This window comes from Protomyctophum parallelum (genome assembly GCF_964188405.1).
Source record: "Protomyctophum parallelum genome assembly, chromosome: 20".
Classification (NCBI taxonomy): Eukaryota; Metazoa; Chordata; class Actinopteri; order Myctophiformes; family Myctophidae; genus Protomyctophum; species Protomyctophum parallelum.
Window position 1 is genome coordinate 39,006,331 of NC_139718.1, and position 19,231 is coordinate 39,025,561.

At 43.6% G+C, this 19,231-nt stretch overlaps 1 protein-coding gene across 1 annotated transcript; it reads left to right on the plus strand.

Moving 5' to 3' along the window:
- Positions 1-2,682: 2,682 nt before the first annotated feature.
- Positions 2,683-11,012, plus strand: erich1 (glutamate rich 1). The gene is made up of 6 exons (XM_083791807.1): positions 2,683-3,023; positions 4,041-4,169; positions 5,831-5,959; positions 8,547-8,969; positions 9,298-9,477; positions 10,735-11,012. Exons 1-6 carry the CDS (start codon positions 3,005-3,007, stop codon positions 10,842-10,844), a joined length of 990 nt encoding a protein of 329 aa, XP_083647933.1. The 5' UTR covers positions 2,683-3,004; the 3' UTR covers positions 10,845-11,012.
- The last annotated feature ends 8,219 nt before the right edge of the window (positions 11,013-19,231 follow it).

The following is a 19,231-nucleotide window of genomic DNA, read 5'->3' on the forward strand; positions in this document are numbered from 1 at the left end:
ATATGTACTTTGCACAGCCAATCAAATCATTTCTATGGGGTGATCAGCCAATCATCAGCCAATGTTTGTGTTCACAGTCACAGACCCACAAAGCTGGGCATAGGAGGGGCTGGCGCCCTTCCAAAGAAAATGGGAAAGTGCTAGGGGGTGAGGTAGAGTCTGGAGAGGTGTCTCACACCTGCATAATGAATGAGGAGCTACATCACCCAGGCCCATGCTTGCTGCTACTATGGGAGAAAATGCAGTTTCCATGTTTACAGAGCTTCAGCTGCCGAGACTAAAACGAGTCTCTTGCCTTTTCCAATCTCTTTCTACGGGCTAAAAATAAAAACTCTCCAGCTTTGAAGGTGAAGCAACAGAAAACTCCATTTGAGTTTATTTTTTTGCGGCATTGCGATGAATGAAAATGCTCGGTTTATAGCAACTGTGATTATTATGATGTCTGTGTTTGTGTATTTTGGCAGCCAGCATTTTTGTCCCTCACTCCCTCACAGACCAGTGTTCCTGGCTGCCACATGCTGTGCTCTGGTGTTTTGTGGGAGCAGTGCTGATTGCTGAGGCAGGCCTTCTGTCCCACAGAACTTCCCTACAGCGTGCTCAATCATTAGAATCAATTGGTGGAGGCATCATCAATACCTTCTTCAAAGCTGTCCCCAAGAGAAAAATAGCAAGACATGCCATCTCCAGTTTACTTCCCATATATCTGCATAAACTAGGCCTTTTTAGGAGACCGGAAGCATATTGGACTCTATATTAATTCCAATGAACACAGCTGGTCAGGACACCTTGGTCACTGAACTGGTCACTGATTGGACCTGTTCATCACAAGCCACAACATTTTCCCAAGATTGTCATACTAAAATGGCTTTCTTTTTTTTTACAGAGACGAATCAGGAGAGAATCAACAGAACTTCACAACAACCTGGGACAGATCCCAGCAATACACTCTCACAGGATCTAGCACCAGTGAGCATAGGGCATTTGTGAGATGTGGAGCGTGCGCGCATGCGAGAGACAGAGAGAGAGACAGAGAGAGAGGGAGGGAGAGAGAATACCACACTCACAGAGAGAGAGTCTTGTCTGCAAATTCCCCCACACGGTAACTCTGTCATTTCTTCACCGTTTCGGACGCAAGACCGAAACCTACCATGCATGATATGTCTTCACATATTGAGCTGTACTGTGCACTCTGAGAGGCTAAACATTGTTTGGGGACTCTTGTTGTCAGACACGAGTGCCCTATGTCTCACGACTCTCACCCGCACAGTCACAATAAGCTGCGCGTCAGTGTGAATGCACGAAGGGAGTTAACCTTTCCTGACTGGAAAAGTTCCACAAGCCCAAGTCCCCTCGCTCGCCCGGACAAGGATGAGTGCACAGCAGCAGCAGCATCTGCAAGTCCAGCCTGACGACATATTGTGCATGCAAAACCACCGGGACCGATGCAAAGATCTTCTGCTGTGGTATAATTCTACAGAAATTATTCCATTGTCTAAAAACAATTCAACACCACTTTTTTGTGTAACTTTGGATAATGGAATATACATATTACAAATCACACAGTTAACAGTATGAAAAAAAGTCTGGTTGCCCAAGGAAAGCAGGGGAAAAAAAGCCACAAATGTAACTGGAAACACCGTTTGTCCAGCACGTGAAACACACCCATTAATTTCACACTTAAGAACAATTGTATACACAAATGCAGTGCATGCGTGAAAAGGTGAATAAGAAGAACCATGCAGGCTTAATTGTGTTTTGCTGTGGTTACCTTCTTCAGAGCTGACATTCTAGGCATGCAGAGATCCTTCTCCTCCTCCTCCTCCTCCTCCTCCTCTTGCAAAGCTCCGTTCTCACATGCCGATGTCCCGAGCCAAGTTTTGGAGGCTGCGCCAGTCCCCTCTTCCTCCAGCTCCTCTCCTCTCCTCTCCGGTGGTGCTGATGATGCTGGTGGTGCCTGCTCGCCTACTTGATATGCGCCTCGCGCCTCGTCCCATGCGCTGCTGCTGCTGCTGTCAGGCAGGCAGGCTCTGTCTGTGGCGCATACCACCCCTACCCCTAGCGGGCTTTGACCACAGGGGGAGCCCTTTTTGTTTTGTACTTTACTGTACAATATACACAGTAGTCAAGTGTTGCCAAGTCTGCTTATTATAAGCGAATTTGGGCTTGTTGTTTTCTGTAAAGTAGCTTGTAGGACTGGACACAATATATAGGCTAATAGTCTTTTTTTTTCTTTTCTTTTTTACATTTTGGACAAAATATCCAATTTTACATTGATGTGCCCAGATGTCCCGAAAAGTCCACATATCCTTTTCAAATAGTGGTTAAAACTGTGTCACCTTAGCGTTTAAACACTTTAACCAGTGCCGTGCTACAAGCTTTTTGGGGGTTTTGAAAAAAAATGAAAATGTGACACACAAACCATTGAATATAATTATATTCTTTCACAGCAAATGTTTTAAACTCAAATCTTTGCTTCTGGGGGGTCCCTATAGGCTGGAACATATTCAAATGGGGGGGGGCACGGCCAAAGACAGATCATTCTGGGGGTCCTTGACATGAGAAAAAAAAAAAAAAACAGAAAACTGTCTTATTATGGTTTAATAATCTTTTGTTTTGGGCTTGTTTTCATAGAACCTGGCAACACTGTCTGACAGTATACACACTCACTGTAGTTTACTGTACTGCTCCAGTAGCTCTGCTCTGCTTGGAGTCTTATTGTGGAACTTATATTGTTGTTGTTGTTGTCGTCCTTCTTGGATTAATATATATCATGGCATCACCAGACTCACCACCTACCACTACAGCCCTTTCTTTCGGAGAGGGACATCGACATCCTTGTGGAAACGTGTCTGTTGTTTGTTAGCTCCGTTAGCTTAGCTTGCCAGCACCACAGTTTGTATACCGGTACTTTCTTTTTGTGTTTGTTCGCCCCTATCTCTTCTTCAGCGGCCAGTCACGTCTCTTCTCCCCCGTCCGTCCGCAGAATGTATGTGTCTCTAGAATAATGGCACGAAGACAACAAGGTGAGAGACGGTCATTGTACATTTAGGTGGTGCATGCATGGTTGCTTTTAGCCTCGGTGCTAACGGCTCGAGACAGTCCATACAACTCTATGCTCAAGTCTCCGTAATATCGCGGTTACCGTTATAGTATCGCGTGGATACGTTTGTAAACAAACGCACGTGCGCCGGTGACTGGTTTAATTTACAGTCTAACTCTAATTGTAGCGCTGTACTCTTCATGTCTCATAGTCACTCACAACAACTTCAGCTCTTGTCATCTGGTATCCATATTCATCCATATCCAATCAATACAAAAAATAAACGTGTAAACAAATCTTAGTGTTTTTTCTTGTTTTATCTTCTTAGCAGTTTTAGTATTGACCTGTACTTCCCTTGAACTGTACTGTACCCATTTATTCTGCAAACTTAATACAATTTTCAATCAATCAATCCAATTAACCTGACAAAAATCATAAAGGGTCAGTCTAGTCTACTACTCTACTTGCCCTATACCTACAAGATCTCCCTCCACACAGCTGATTCAAATTAACAATCAGGCTGATCTTGTCCTATGAGTATGTTATGTGTACATGTTATGTGTGTACACATAGACCCATAAGGGTTCATTTGGTTCCAAACTATCATTTAGCTGGGGACCCCCCTGGAACTCCCTCAAGAACCCCTGGGGGTCCCCGGACCCCACTTTGGGAACCACTGATTTAGAGCTTGTGGATGATCTGTTACTTCTTTTTTTGTTCTTCTTTATTGATAGTGACACACTTTCAGGCTGGATTAACACTACATCATAGGTACCTGGACCGCTAGGCCGGCCCAGGCCATGGATCTGCTACTTTTGATGCTTTTGTCCGATGCTGTAGTATGACGATCAACTTAGGGCATTAATAAACACACAAAATATGGAGGACATAAGCGCTTTCTGCCCGACAGTGAAAAGAATATCATGGTTATAGGTAATATCATGGCTAGGTATGATCTAATGTGAATGCTATTTGATTTATTCGTGTTTGTTTCACGTAGTATTTCAGTCCAAGGTGCTCCAGAAACTTTACCCTGCTGCCAGCCAGCGGGAGGAAGAAGAGTCAAGCCCACCAAGCATCGTTGAGACCTTAGCCCAAAAGATCTGTCCTAAAAGGAACACTTCAAGAGGTAAGATCACACTGTCAATGTTGATGATGTATTGATGTTCACTCCTAGCCTGGCTAGAACAAGCCAGACTCATATCACACATGTCGCGTGCGCAATCCGCCAAAGGCTTCTTTTTTTTTCGCCAACCTCAGACGTCTGGCTTATTAGCCAGGCTAGTTCACTTTTGGCACAGAGGAGTCAAATCTACTTCATATCGTCACACTGTCGGGTGGAAACCTTGTATGTACAAAACCAGGACTCTTCAGAAAATGAAAAATAACCTGTGTTCCAAAATGGATCAAATATAGTTACTGTAGTTTTAGTCGCCATTCATACTTTTCATACAAAACAAAACACAGACCACCTGGCATCTATATTGTAGGCATGTCATTACAGATAGCTCTCAGCTATTTTCACTACTTTTCAGTCGGTATGTTTTGAAATGAAGAAGAGTAGGAGATCTTTCCCTTTTTGCATATCATACAGTATAAAATCGGATGTGATTATCAACTCATTCACAAACACAAAGCGAAAAACATAAAGCGATGAAATGCATGGAGATGATTGGACATACAAGGTTTCTGCCAAATACTGACGATATGCCGACCCTTCACAGTTGAAGAGGAACAGAGCTATAAGTGACTTTGAAAGAGGGTCCATTATTTGGGACACGGGTGGCAGGGTTGAGCTTCAGTCACCTGGCTGGCTGCAGCTTCAATAGGAACGTTGAGCATTTCTGTACTCTATGGCAGTAGTTCTCAAACCTTTTCATGTCAAGGACCCCCACATTGATATGTATTTGGCCCCTGACCCCCATCTGAAAAGGTGTTCTCTTCTGCCAGCATGCCAGGGACCTCCAGAAGAGAAGATTCATGTTAGAAATCCAAAAATGTTAACCTTTTCGATATAAGTCTTTCAAACATAGTGGATATACAAGCTTGCAGCGCAGCACAACGTAACACTCTGTGAGCTTGTGAATCTTCTTTTTTTTAATAGTAAACATATAAATGGATAAAGTGGTTAAAATGAATGTGATTCTACCTTGACTACTTTTGCTGGGGACCCGACCCACAATTCCCCCATCCAAAAGGTGTTAAGTTTCTCTGAATTGTTTGAGTGTGAAAATTATGAATCATATTGCCTTTACAGTCACAAGTTCACAGTCACCACTTCTCACCCCATGGGAAAGTTTTGAGAGACTTGAGCAATCGATGTCAGGGTGCATTGAAGTTATTCTGGCAGCTCGTCGTGGCCTAACACCTGAGTATTAAGAAACAACAGGCCCTACGCCCTTATCCCTAAACTTCTTAGCCCTTCTTTTTACTATCTTTAAAAAAAAAATTCATGTAGCCGGTCTACATCGACAAGTTGTGTGCTTGTAGAACTGGTATTTGACCTATTTGAAAATGTGAAGGGCAAAAAAAGGGCAAAGAAGGGATGAGGCACTGGCGAAAATAGGGCCCTTACTGTTAATTTAGCCCTTACTGTTAATTTAGCCCTTAATTTGTCTCCCGTCTGTGTCTGCAAAAGTGGAGTGTACTAGTAGAACTCCCGTCTTCCCTCGAAAACAGACGCTCTCTCTCCCCCAGTAAGACACTCAACGCCATCGCTCTCCGCAAGTACTGCTCCCATTTCAAGACATGCTCCGTATAACCCTCCTTTCATGTGCTCTCCGTCACCAGGTGATGGAGGGGTAGCAGAGACTGGGAGCGCTGGCCATCTGGGCCGACGGGTCTACACGGTGCTGCCCCCTCCTGCCCTCCCTCCGCAGCCCCACCCAGAGGAAATAAATCGCCCGGGGGATCCAGCTGGTAAGAGGGCTTTAACCCATTCTGACCTGAGATCAGATTCATACGAGGTTTCCGCTGGACACACACTGGTCTGACGAACCCATTCTGACCTGAGATCAGATTCATACGAGGTTTCCGCTGGACACACACTGGTCTGACGAACCCATTCTGACCTGAGATCAGATTCTAAAAATGTCAGTCGTTCTTCGATTTTTTTCAAAAATAGCAGACCTACAAGCTCGTATCGCGCCACTCGGTGGCGCGATATGAGCTTGTAGATCTGCTATTTTTCAATAGCTAAAGCACGACATGATGCCAACACCAAAATGGGTGCCCGGTCAGAATGGGTTAATCCATTAAGACCCGAGGCTGATTCCAACAAAATGTCTTCTAAATCAGTTTTCGGGGGAAAAACCTATACAGTATGTTTCTATGTCAGTGGTGCTCAAACCTTTTCATGTATTAGTGACTTGATGCTTTTTCTGGTTTCATCCTCACGCAGATTTTGTATTGACTTGTGCTTTCGTTTGAAATGTAGGCCTACCCATTCCACATACACTGAATAAAGATTTCAATCAATCAATCATGTCCATGACCCAGCCAAAAAAAAGTTTTTGGCTCGCACCCCCCCCCCCCATCTCAAAATATTTTGTTCCCGGGACCCCCAGAAGCAAACATTTGAGTTAAAAATGTCCGCTTGAAAAATATTTTTCTAAAATGGCAGATATGAAATAGCAGATATACAAGCTCATAGCATGTGACTCCGTGCCACGCTATGAGCTTGTAGATCTGGTATTTTCTGAATAGCCAAAAGTGTAATGGTTTAACCCATTCTGACCTGAGATCAGATTCATACGAGGTTTCCACTGGACACACACTGGTCTGATTAACCCATTCTGACCTGAGATCAGATTCTAGAAATGTCAGTCGCTCTTCGATTTTTCAAAAATAGCAGACCTACAAGAGCTTGTAGATCTGCTATTTTTCAATAGCTAAAGCATAACATGATGCTGACACCAAAATGGGTGCCCGTTCAGAATGGGTTAAGCGGTTAAAAGACCCGGACGCTTTCCAGGTTGTACCGTGTTAATCTTACATTTATGGAGTGCCTCTGTTAGTCAGACATGCGCCATTAAGCCATTCTGAACGGGCACCCATTTTGGTGTTAGCGTCATGTTATGCTTTAGCTATTTAAAAATAGCAGATCTACAAGCTCATATCGCGCCACCGAGTGGCGCGATACGAGCTTGTAGGTCTGCTATTTTTTGAAAAATCGAAGAACGACTGACATTTTTTAGAATCTGATCTCAGGTCAGAATGGGTTAATCAGACCAGTGTGTGTCCATGTGGAAACCTCGTATGAATCTGATCTCAGGTCAGAATGGGTTAAGCCCGAGGGATTTACTGCGCGAGACTGACGTCCCCTGCAGGATCACTGCAGGCCCAGCGTGACAATCACTCTTCACTAGGATGCCTTTTCAACTCCTGTGTGATAAAATAAATGCGTTTATGTCGCACCTTTCCCCAAAGCGCTTTATGAGGTGTATATCCATTCACCCATTCACACACCAATGGAATAATAAAAAGCATGCATGCAAAAAGCACCGACTTTCTCAACCGGGGCCATGATGAGATGCCGATTAGGGCTTTAGGTGTCCCACGATTCGATTCCGATTCTTGGGGTCACGATTCGATTCAACTCTATTCTCAATCCAAAAAAACTTTTTTCTTTTTAAATTCTAAAGCATTTTCTTTTTTCCCAGATTCAAAACGATTGTCTATTCAAAATTATTCTTGATTCAATACTACAATACAATACAGCTGTGCTGATCTGAAGTGAAGTAGTACTGACTACAGTAACTTGACTGAAGACATGATGTTTACTGTGATTAGGGTAAGCTTACATTTCATATCACAAACACCATGTAGTGAAAACAACATGGTGTCTAAAAAAAAATCCCCAAGAAAAAGAAACGATTTTTGGAAATTATGAATCGATTTTTAATCGATTATAATTCGAATTGATCTTTTTTGACACCCCTAATGCCGATGCCGTGCTGCTCTGAGCAGAGTGGGACCGCTTTCCAAATGTATAATTATGTTCATGAAATTCCTGCAAATGTTTTTTTGTCCACACCGGGTGGAGGGGTCACATGTGCTATGGTGCTATAGCGCCACCCTTTGGCCAATGGATGTGGGCTTCGCGTCCTCACCGTTTGGAATAGCCCTCTACTGATGATTATTGCCAGCCAGAACTGCTATTTTTGGCAGGAGAAGGAGAAAAAAAAAACAGACAAATACAATGAGGGACCAAGAATTTGGTCCTTAAGTAAAAGGACAGCAAATTTGGAAAACTTTTAGTTTTTCTTCTCCACTAGTCCCTCCCTAACATTTTAGTCCAGTTTGTATTTGTGAACGAAAATATCAATTAATTTAGCTTAGTTTTAGTCGTCGAAGCTTAGTAGTTTGTCAGTGAAAAAATCTAGCAGACAAACATTTTTCCTTCATAGTTTTAGTCTGTTTTTTTTTTTAAATGAACACTGCTGTGGACGGCGGACTCAAACAGTGACATATCTAATCCAGAACCTCCCATCTGATTGGCTGACAGAGAGCAGCGAGGAACACGATCCAGATGGGGAGGTCGAGGAGGAGGAGGAGGAGGAGGAGGAGGGCGGCCACGGGAGACGACGGAGAAAAAGGAGGAGGAAAGCAGCAGCAGCAGCAGCAGCACAGCAGCAGGGCGAACAGCATCCGGAGGCGGCGAGCGAGCCCAGTGAAACGCAGGGAGGAGATAAGGAAGGCCTCAGCCGGAACAAGAGGAGGAAGCTGAAGAAGAAACGCCACAAGGAGAGGCTCCTGGCCAGCGGCCTGGTGCCCCGGGCCGCCGCTCTGGAGTTCACCTACCAGAGAGAGGGGGCCGAGGAGGGGGAGGGGAAGGGGGAGGGGGAGAAAGAGGAGGAGGGGCAGGAGAGGAGAGCTGCCGAAGTGACAGACTTCCTCAGGACCACCATGGAGACTTACGTGTCAGATGGTGAGTTTGTGGTAGAGAAGATGTACCATTTTATCCTCCCGATCCCGACACAGATTCCGATCCCCATATAACTTGCTTACCGATCCCATACCAGTGTGTAATTTGCATTTAAAAAAAAAGTCACACTCGTGTGAAGTGAGGGGCGCTCTTATCATCATACACCATCATACATCGCATTCCATGCTCACTCAGCCAATCAAATCGTCACAAACGTCATTCCGGCCAATCACTTTTGGCCTCAATATGTACTGCCAATCAAAGCATCGCTATGGGGTGATCAGCCAATCAAATCATGTCCTCTGTCCTCTGTCTGCACACACACACGCAGGCAGACCTTCACTCGCGCCTGGGGCCGTGGAGGACCTTCTGAGCCGCATGTCTAGTGGGAGAGCGCCCCCTAGCGTGCTGGGCCAGCTGCAGCAGCTCAAAGCCCTGGTGCAGCAGCAGGAGACGGACAGACTAGCTGAGGCTCTGGAGCAACTGAACGCCTCCTCGTCACTGTCTCCAGGTCAGTTCAAACTCACCCGCCGCCATCGCTGCAGCCATGTAGTGGCTGGAGTTATGCTCGCAAACTGCCACAATTCATGTCAACGGAGAACTGTTTGATTTTGGAAGCCGTTCACTTGGAAATGGAAGTCACGGGACGTGTAAAATTGGCTATGTAACGTGTCTGGCAAATTTAATTCACCCAAAGTCGTTCACACTATGATATCATATACTATAATATTATAGTATTCCTGAAGAAGATCCTAGTGATCGAAACGTTGAATCTTAATAAATCAGTGGAGCTGAGTTTCTGTGTGTTTTTTCCCCGACAAGTACATTCTGCCCCAAGGACGCAAGTCTGTTCTTTGTGTTCTTGGTTATTATTGACAAATGGCTTTAGTCGCAGTTCAGTGAAGCTTTACTCTGTCAAACCCAGCAGCAGGAATCAATTGACCACCGGTGCAGCTTCGAAGCAGAGCCCTGACTTTCACTGTATTTAAAGCAAATGTAGTTTTCACTCAAATCTTTGCTTCCGTGCGGGTCCCTGGAACAAATATTTTGAGATGTGGATGTGGGTCTGTGGCTAAACAGTGGAGAACCACTGTTTTTCAGAAAACAGTTAGGATATATAGAAGATATTTTGTAGAAAATCTAGAAATGGCCTCAGGGTCTTAAAGGAGAATTCCATGCTAGAAGGCTTTCTTACCTTTCTTTGTAGTTGTTACGTCCTCACCAAATAGGTCCAGGTGTTATTTTGTGCAAATCTCCTTATTGTCTATTTCCCCTACCATAAGCCCTAAATGAATTGCATTGAATTGAATGGGGCTATGGGGTGTTGTGCTAATTTGCTTATTTCCATCGCTCAAAATGATAATTCTTTTGTATATATCCTCTCTTCATAATGTAAATAATATCCCAAGCGGCACACTTTACTACTTAATTGGTTGGAAATAAGCGAATTAGCACAACACCCCATAGCCCCATTCAATTCCCATTCAATTCAATGCAATTCATTGAGGGCTTATGGTAGGGGAAATAGCCAATAAGGAGTTTTTGCACAAAAAACACCTGGACCTCTTTGGTCCAAAAGAAAGGTAAGAAAGCCTTCTAGCATGGAATTCTCCTTTAATGGGTCAAGTGGTTAAGATACATTCTACCGTCTCTGGTCGTACACATTTTTTTGCAACACTCACCTCTCCGGCCATGCTTTGCAGGTGATTCTGCACCGTCAGCGTTTTGTCAACCTGTGCCTGTGTCACCGTGTGTATTTTTTCCCCAGAGGAAACCGCCGCGGTCGTTGGACTGTTCCAGTACTGGATCACAGACATCCTCCCCATGCAGACACGCAGACGGAGACGGACAGAGAGTCCTCCCCGTCAACCAGACTGAAACATATTATAAACCATTGTATATGACTCTCTCAGTTTAGCAACGTGAACTCTTGACGTCCCGATGTCCTGGTCAGGTGGTCAAGTCATAAGACTGTAGGCACGGTCGGCGAAAATAGCCGATCTACAAGCTCACAATGTGTTGCAGCGCGGCAGGTTTTGGTGTAAGGGGGGGGGGGAAGTAACCTGACGCTGCCAGATCCAAGAAGCTTGCTACACAAATTTGTTTCACAGCTTATTGGGATCTGGGATCGCGGAAGCAAATTCGATGACGGGGCTGTTCCTTTTTTTCAAGATACTTGGTAGATGATTGGATGGGACCGTCTGTCTATCACCGTGTGGGCGTGCAAACACAACCAATCATATTGACGTGTCTATATAGCTTCACATCCGGTTTCGCACATATCCCGCCCTTAGCTCACGCTGATTGGTCCGGTATGGAACGGATTTTTGTCAGCTCAACTCCCTGAGAGATCCCAGATGAAGGCTGTGTTGGGGAACATGGTTACCCAATACCGCCCTCATCTGGCAGCGTCAGGTTAGGGGGGAAGGGCCAAGGATATAATGGGTTAAGTGGTTAAGCAAGAGCGCTGTTGTTGTTTGAATTCATTTTCCTGCACACACACACACACACACACACACACACACACACACACACACTGCTGTGTGCAGAAGAATTTGTGTTGGAAATAAAGTGCTTCTCCTTTCTTCTTTGCAGTATGTTTTAATCTGTCCATCATTATCCATTTCTCATGCCCTTTTGTGGCAAATAATCAAAGATTGCTTAAGTATAAACAGTCACTACAGAAATAGGGTACGGTACAGGCTTTAGTTTCGACATACTAACAGTCCGACAGTCATTAAAACCCATTTTGGGGCGGGAACCCCTTTTGGTGTTTTAAACATTATGTTATAATTTAGCTATTGAAAAATAGCAGATCTACAAGCTCATAGCGCGCCACCGAGTGGCGCGCTATGAACTTGTAGGTCTGCTATTTTTGAAAAATCGTTAAAATGTGCCTCAAATCTTTCAGAAAATTGTCATGATTTAAGCGTATGTGCACCCCCAAAAAATTATATGGATTTGAATGCCTATATTTTATACACCAACTCATGATTTCATGAAATCCTTTTCTTTATCATGAAGGATATATATACATATATATCAAGGAAGGATATATCACATCAAGTCCCATGCCGGTAATTATTGACCAAGGGCCATACAGGACAGACGTGTAATTGTTATTAACATCCCACTGTCATGTCCTAAACTTCTAGATGGAGGCAAATAATGCCAGGTCTGCTGGAAGGCCTAGACGTCATGACATTTGAAACTAGACGGCTAATTCAATAGCTCCTTATTGGTTAACCCAAATTCTCTGCAAATTGAATTCTGGCTGAGCCGTACGTCAAACTTACTGCAAGTGTGACCTAATTGGATGTGAAGGATGGGGGGGGGGGGGGGAGGGCAGCTCTTGAGAGTGTACACATGGAAATGACCTGCAAGGGTCCGTTTGGTGCCATATTATGTACACAGGATTTTGCAGTGTAGATTGGGGTCCCAGAGATATAAACAAAAAACAGCTATCAAAAGCTGTCTGTGTTCTTCTCGTGCATATCAAAGTAATCAAACTAGGAGCTCTTGAAATTCCAAAGGTTGACAATCACATGCATTTAGCAGACAATAGCACCAATAGGCTCCGTGCACACAGAATAACTCTTCTATTCCTACTTCCGGGCCCCTTCCCTATACTTCCTTCACATGTGTTAGCTTGTAGATCTGCCTTTTTCGTAGAATGTTTGCCTACATGTTCCGCCTGTGGTTAACCGGGCACCCATTTTGGTGTTGGCATCATGTTATGCTTTAGCTATTGAAAAATAGCAGATCTACAAGCTCATATCGCGCCACCGAGTGGCGCGATACGAGCTTGTAGGTCTGCTATTTTTTTAAAGATCGAAGAACGACTGACATTTTTAGAATCTGATCTCAGGTCAGAATGGGTTCATCAGACCCAGTGTTTGTCCAGCGGAAACCTCGTATATGAATCTGATCTCAGGTCAGAATGGGTTAAGGCACCAATGCACCTGAATGATCCATCACTGGTCTGGAATGAGCTCCTCGCTCCATTGCCGTATACATAGTTGTAGTAGATGTGTGGTGTTACTGGCGTAGGATTGATGGTGTGAGCTGTAGTTTGCCACCTCTCTTTACTCTCTCTCTCTCTTTACTCTCAGCCTGAGAGTCTCAGGTGATTAGTAACACTATAGGATGTCCCCGCAGGCAGCTCAGAGCGCCTAGTCTTCGACGACGGCGATCTTGGAACGAAAGGTAGATTGCACATCATTGCCCTTTACTTTCACCACTCGACTTGTATTGATTTTAAGACGCACAGTGTGACACAGAAATATCGCTCAATACCTTCAAGCTTTGAAGTATAGAGTCCTCTGTACTTGGCTGCGCATTCTCTGCCTAATATTGGTCTATAAGCCAGGGGTTTTCAACCGGTGGTCCGCTGACCACTGGTGGTACGGAGGTATTGCAGGTGGTCCCTGGCCATGCATTACATTTTATTTATTTTTTACTTTTAATAACTTACAGAAGTTCTTACTGTATGGTGTGTGTTTGATATGAAATGTGAGCGTATACCATAATCACAGTAATCCTTAATCATATTCCCTCATATTCAAACAAAATCACTGTATTTTATTAGATATTATATTGATATTATAGCTATTTTCTCCAGCTCCCTGTGGTGCATGAACCCCCCCACCACTATTGTGTGGGTTGGGTCTATGATGGACCCGCCACGCACAATAGTGGTGGTCCCCAGGTTGCTCTAAAGGCTCATACATAGTCTGGATTGTCGGTGGTGAGGTGACCACCGAACTACAACTATGACGTCACGAGCCGCGGAGCAGAGCAAACCACCGCCCCAGCCCTTCTCTCTGTTTTTACTCACCACCGCTCGACGTTATTTCAGCTCCGGTGGTCAGCTCACCACCGAAAATCCAGACTATGAATAGGCCTTTAGTCAAGATGGTGGTCCCTGGGTCAAAATCAGTTGAAAACCCCTGGTGTAAGTGGAAGATTAAATGACAGGGAAAACTTGGCAGTGATGCATTGATATGTTTCTGGGCAAGGATGTGTACTCAAAAAAGTGCTGGTACTGTCCTCTACCAGAAGTATTTATACATCTCTGCCACGATGGGAGAGACAGTCAGAGACTACTTTGTGTTGCCCTAATGGCGACATCTTTCAACCTGCCAACTGTATTTATAACTCACGTCTCCCCGCGATTCATTTTGTAATGGAATGGAGGCAATTATGTCACATTATATGCACTCCATCCAGAACCATCCAGAATGTGGAGACCTCCGCTTCACTAATTGTGCAGTGTCTTTTGTTTAAGCTCACAAAACCTAATCACGCTTATTTACTGGAGCTTACCACAAACAAAAGAGAAAATTAAACTCTGCAACAGTTCATTTAGTTGTGAATGGAAAGTATAGCGCCGTAATGGAGGCACGGAAATGGCTTCTTTATGGTCTATGACACAGCTCCATTAGAACTTAGGGTTCTATTATTTCCTGCTCCATCATTGTCTGGGGGCCCAGTGAGGAAATTGGCCATGTCACAAAATCGACGAGCTCTTTGTTTTATCATAGAGACAGACAGTCATTTTGTAAATGAGAGAGGAAGCATGGTGCTTTTTTTTTAATCTCCCAGATCCTTTTGGATCATGCCTGACAAAGAACTTCATATATGGGCATAAAAGACATAATAACTGGGTGGGGCATTCATTTCCAACTTGCATAGTTCCAAGTAGGCCAGTGCCCAATGGGCACCGCTCTAACAATTATCAAGCTGACGACGTTGCCGTTTGTTTAGGCCCTAAGGCCCACAGACCCTCAGGCTACATATAGGCTATGTTCATCACACTGCCTGATATGAACACTGCCTAGAGCAGGGCTTCTCAACGCTTCTGGCTGGGGAGCCCCAGAACTATACTTTGGCCATGTCTCGCGACAGAAAATAATCTGAGGAGGCCCCCGCTTCTCAAAGGGGGTGCCGTGGCACCCTAGACTCATGGGGGTAACTCAGAATACTTTAACATTTCAATGTCACTTCAGTTTAACCACTTAGGCCCCTCTATACTTAGTAAAACGGAACAGAGTTGGAGTTAAACTGTACTCTCACACCAAGGGCTCTAACTTTGTCCATGCTAAACCCCATATCCTTTTTTATTATTTTGAAAAACATTTTTTTCACAAAGTTAAATTAGCCAATGGACGTAAATAGAACCCAAAAAGGTGCTATGAATCTAAAAGTAACGATGTCATTTAGGGGTGTCGTGGACAGCCAGCACAGGGTTGACCTGTGCCAACGGTTTTGAGAACCCCCGGCCTAGATCACTTTTTATGCTGGAAATGAAACTCAACATCCCTCGACAGCGGTGCAGGGCGGAGTAAATCAGAGTTCCATCTGAATGGAGCTCGTTTCAAAGATTATTACTTTAAAACATAATGCAATTTGAAAGACTTAGTGCGACGGGTTGAGCCATGGCACTCTCAGGACCCACATCATTTCTCAAAAAGTTTTTAACGGTTCTCGAGTTTTGAAAGCGCTCCGCTCTGTCTAAAAAAATGAATACAAGAAGACTCACCCCGTTTCTGTTTTCCTCCCAGAGTTTTCCCCAGTGAGGGGTGGGAGAGGCTGGACAGCAGACGGCTGGACTTTGAATTTCTATAACTATAAACTTTCATGACAGCAGACAGCCTAAGTTCAAATATAATTTATGAAAAGCTACTACAGTGAAGTCTGTTCTCAGAAGTTGTTGTAGGATATGTGGGGATTATCTGACGAGGTACCATTTGAGGGGGCAAAACCTTACATACCGGTATACTAAATAATACTAAATTGTTTATAGGGTCAATATAAGTAATATAATATAACCTTTCCACAGGAGTATCTTTTTATATGTTTCCAAAAAGAATACAAACAGCCAATAGCATATTACAAAGTTATCCCCCTCACTGGGGAAAATTCCCCAAAAAATCACACCTGTGTGAACTGAGTGGTGCAACTACACTCTCCCCCTGCCTCTCTCTCTCTCTCTGTGTGTAATTAGCAGGCAACAGTGCATCACTATCTCTCTCTCTCTGTTTCTGGCACAACAGCGCCACTTTTGCCCCTACTGGTACTCTAAACCGGGACATAGTCCCATAGGGACCTTGGAGTGGTTGCACCACTCAAAGAATAGCACTGACCAGCACCTTCTTAAGGCGTCCACTTTTTTGCCCAGCACAAAGCGGACATCGTTTGCTTTTCGCTCACATTTCCGTGCCAAGGACCCCGAAATGTATATACTGTATATACTGTATGCCCTTTGAGGTTTGTTTCTAATGTTAAGTGCTTTATAAATAAAATGTATGATTATTATTGTTATTATTATTATTAGATATTACTTATATACATTTGGGGGTTTGAATTACAAATTGTTCAAACACTGTAAAGATGTTTTTATTTATTTTTTTAAATAGCAGATGTACAAGCTATGAAGTGACGCGCTCTGAGCTTGTATATCTGGTATTTTTTTAAATAGCCAACATTTAAAAATAGGGATAAGAGGGTTCAAATGATTGTGATGCTGCATTAACAAATTTCGTTGGGGACCCCCTGGAAACCCCTCCTGTTGTTTAAGAACTTAAAGCGCAAATAACATGCATTTTAAAACTGCTTTTAATATTTAATAATCATATGGTCTATGTCCCTCAAAGTTATTTCTAATGGTTTGAGCCTCAATCACCACTCTGATATAACCAGGCCTTGTCATTTATTTCTGGACTTTGAAAGCAGTTTTAGCTGCAGTACCACAATGTCCTGAGGTGGTGGGGGTGCTGATATGCAGATTATTTAATATTTGAGTCATTATAATACTGATGCTAGATAAAACCAGGCTTGTTTCCATTCCATGCCAGCTTGGAAAATCAACAATGGTGGACATTGTAAACAAAGTGGAAATGCAAATTTGGAACTGAAGACTGAAGAAGAGGAGGAATTATACAAAGTAGGGTGACATTGATGACATCACGATGAGGCCAAAATCAGCCGAGCTGTTCCTGAGAGCAATTTCCATTAAAACACCCATATGACATGAAGGCCTGATTGTTCAAAATTGGTTATTTGTGGGGATAGAAAACACACATGGGAGCCCCAAAAACACAAAAGAAATAGAAAAAGTTGAATTTTATGTTATAGGTCCTTTAACGTTAATTCTATCAAAAAACGGAGGAAACTTGCCAAAGTAACATTTACAAGGCTCAGTCCATGTCCCCATTGTACCGACAAGGTGCATTCCTAGCCCCATATGTTCCCTCTCCCTACGCTCATTCTGTAGCTCTGAGAGAGGTCACACCCTGGGCCCCTCCCACCGCGGTTCAGAAACGGCGCATGTTTCCACAAGAAACGCTTCTTACCCTTTTCTGCACAATTAATCCAAAAAGTGAAGAGCTAAAAAAGTTTTACACTAATTCAAACTTAGCAACGTCCAAGAAAATCCAAGTTGTTTAGTCAGCCGCTTCCATGTTTATCAAGGAAGTCGTGCGTGTGCGCGTGCATGTAGAGTGAACTGAAGTCAGTTGGAAATTTTCGACCATAGGGGAGGCGCCGGGGAGGCGCTAAAGCTTTTCAACTTCCTTGAAAAACATGCTAAACAACCGCTGTTGAAACGCTCATGTTTAAAGTTGGATTTCCTTTGGCGTTGCGAAGTTTGAATTAGTGTAAACCTTTTCTGCCCCCTTCACTTTTTGGATTCATTGTGCAGAAAAGGGTAAGAAGCGTTCCTTGTGGAAACATGCGCCGTTTCTGAACCGCGGTGGGAGGGGCCCAGGGTGTGACCTCATCTCGGAGCTACAGAATGAGCGTAGGGAGAGGGCACATATGGGGCTAGGTGCATTCCTAGCGACTGGCTGGGAAAACAAGTCTTCAACAATGGAGTTTGGGAGGTGTGAGGGAGGATGCCCTAGTGTAAAAATTGTAACTATATGGAATTAAGTATTAATGATTGTGTTAATACATCCATCCGAACCACGGATGGATCAGAAAAACCATGGACAGTGCACATATAGTTTCAGAGGTATGAGGCATTGAAATAGGTCTACGGCCATTGAGGGGGTTCCAGGTGGTAACCAAATGGACCCTTAATCATCGTATGTTGTATGATTGTTGCACGACGTAGAAAAGAAAAGAAGGAGGAAGTCAGACACCTCTGCAATTTCCTGATTCACGTGTGTGTGTGTGTGTGTGTGTGTGTGTGTGTGTGTGTGTCATATGTCACATGGATGCATTGTTCGCAGTAAAGTCACTAAGTAGATTTACTCACGAACTGTACTCCGTACTGTACTTTTGAGGTATTTCCAATTTTCACTACTTTACATCTACTGCACTACAACTCAGAGGCAATTATACTTTTAACCCACTACGATTATTTGAAAACTTTACTTTGTAGATGTTGCTTATTATTACAAAACATACATTAACCACTTCAGCCTATATACAGTATATATACAGTACTGTACATTTTGGTGATTTGAAATCGTGTGTACGTTTTACTCAAGTACATCTGACTTCCGAACAGTATTTCTATATTGCAGTATGAATACCCAAGTGAATAATATAGCCTACTTTTTCCACCACTGACTGAACACAAAAGGCAATAGAGGGTGTGACATCATCATCAAACCAGGAAGTGATGCGGGAACGCCTACTGAGTGCCAAAAAACTACTTTCTGGACAGCCCCAGACATCCGAACAGCAAAGTCCAATATGATCGCATTAAACGACGTTAGACTCACTTTGCCACTCACTTTATGCATGCGCATACCCTCTATACTGTTGTTGGCATTTTGGGGCGTCATGCAGGAAAGAACATAAATAGCAGCCTTCTGGTTTAACCGGGTCAGCCCCATCCTGGTGAGGAACCAAATAGTTTCTGTTCCTAATTTCTGTCTGAACTGGGAAATACAAAAAGCGGATGTTGACTCTCGATTGCGTTGAATGTGGAGAAAATGTGAGTTAAACCAAGAAGTTATGAGGTAAAGTCCTGTCCTTTCAGGAAATAGCCATATGCACACCTGATTGGCTCAGAGACGGTGCGTAGGCAGGGATCAAACGTAGTGATTGGCTCAGAGACGGACCATGTGTACGTAGTCAAATAGGCATGCAGGGTTCAAACGTAGAGAACATAAGATGCCTGGTCTATTCGACTAAAACGTTGCTTAAATAAAAGGCTTACTATTGTGCAAGTGCAGACGAGTGCGGGTCATTTTATTTTAATTTTAATGTGGTTGCATAATTATATAATATAAATATGACAATCATTATTCCAT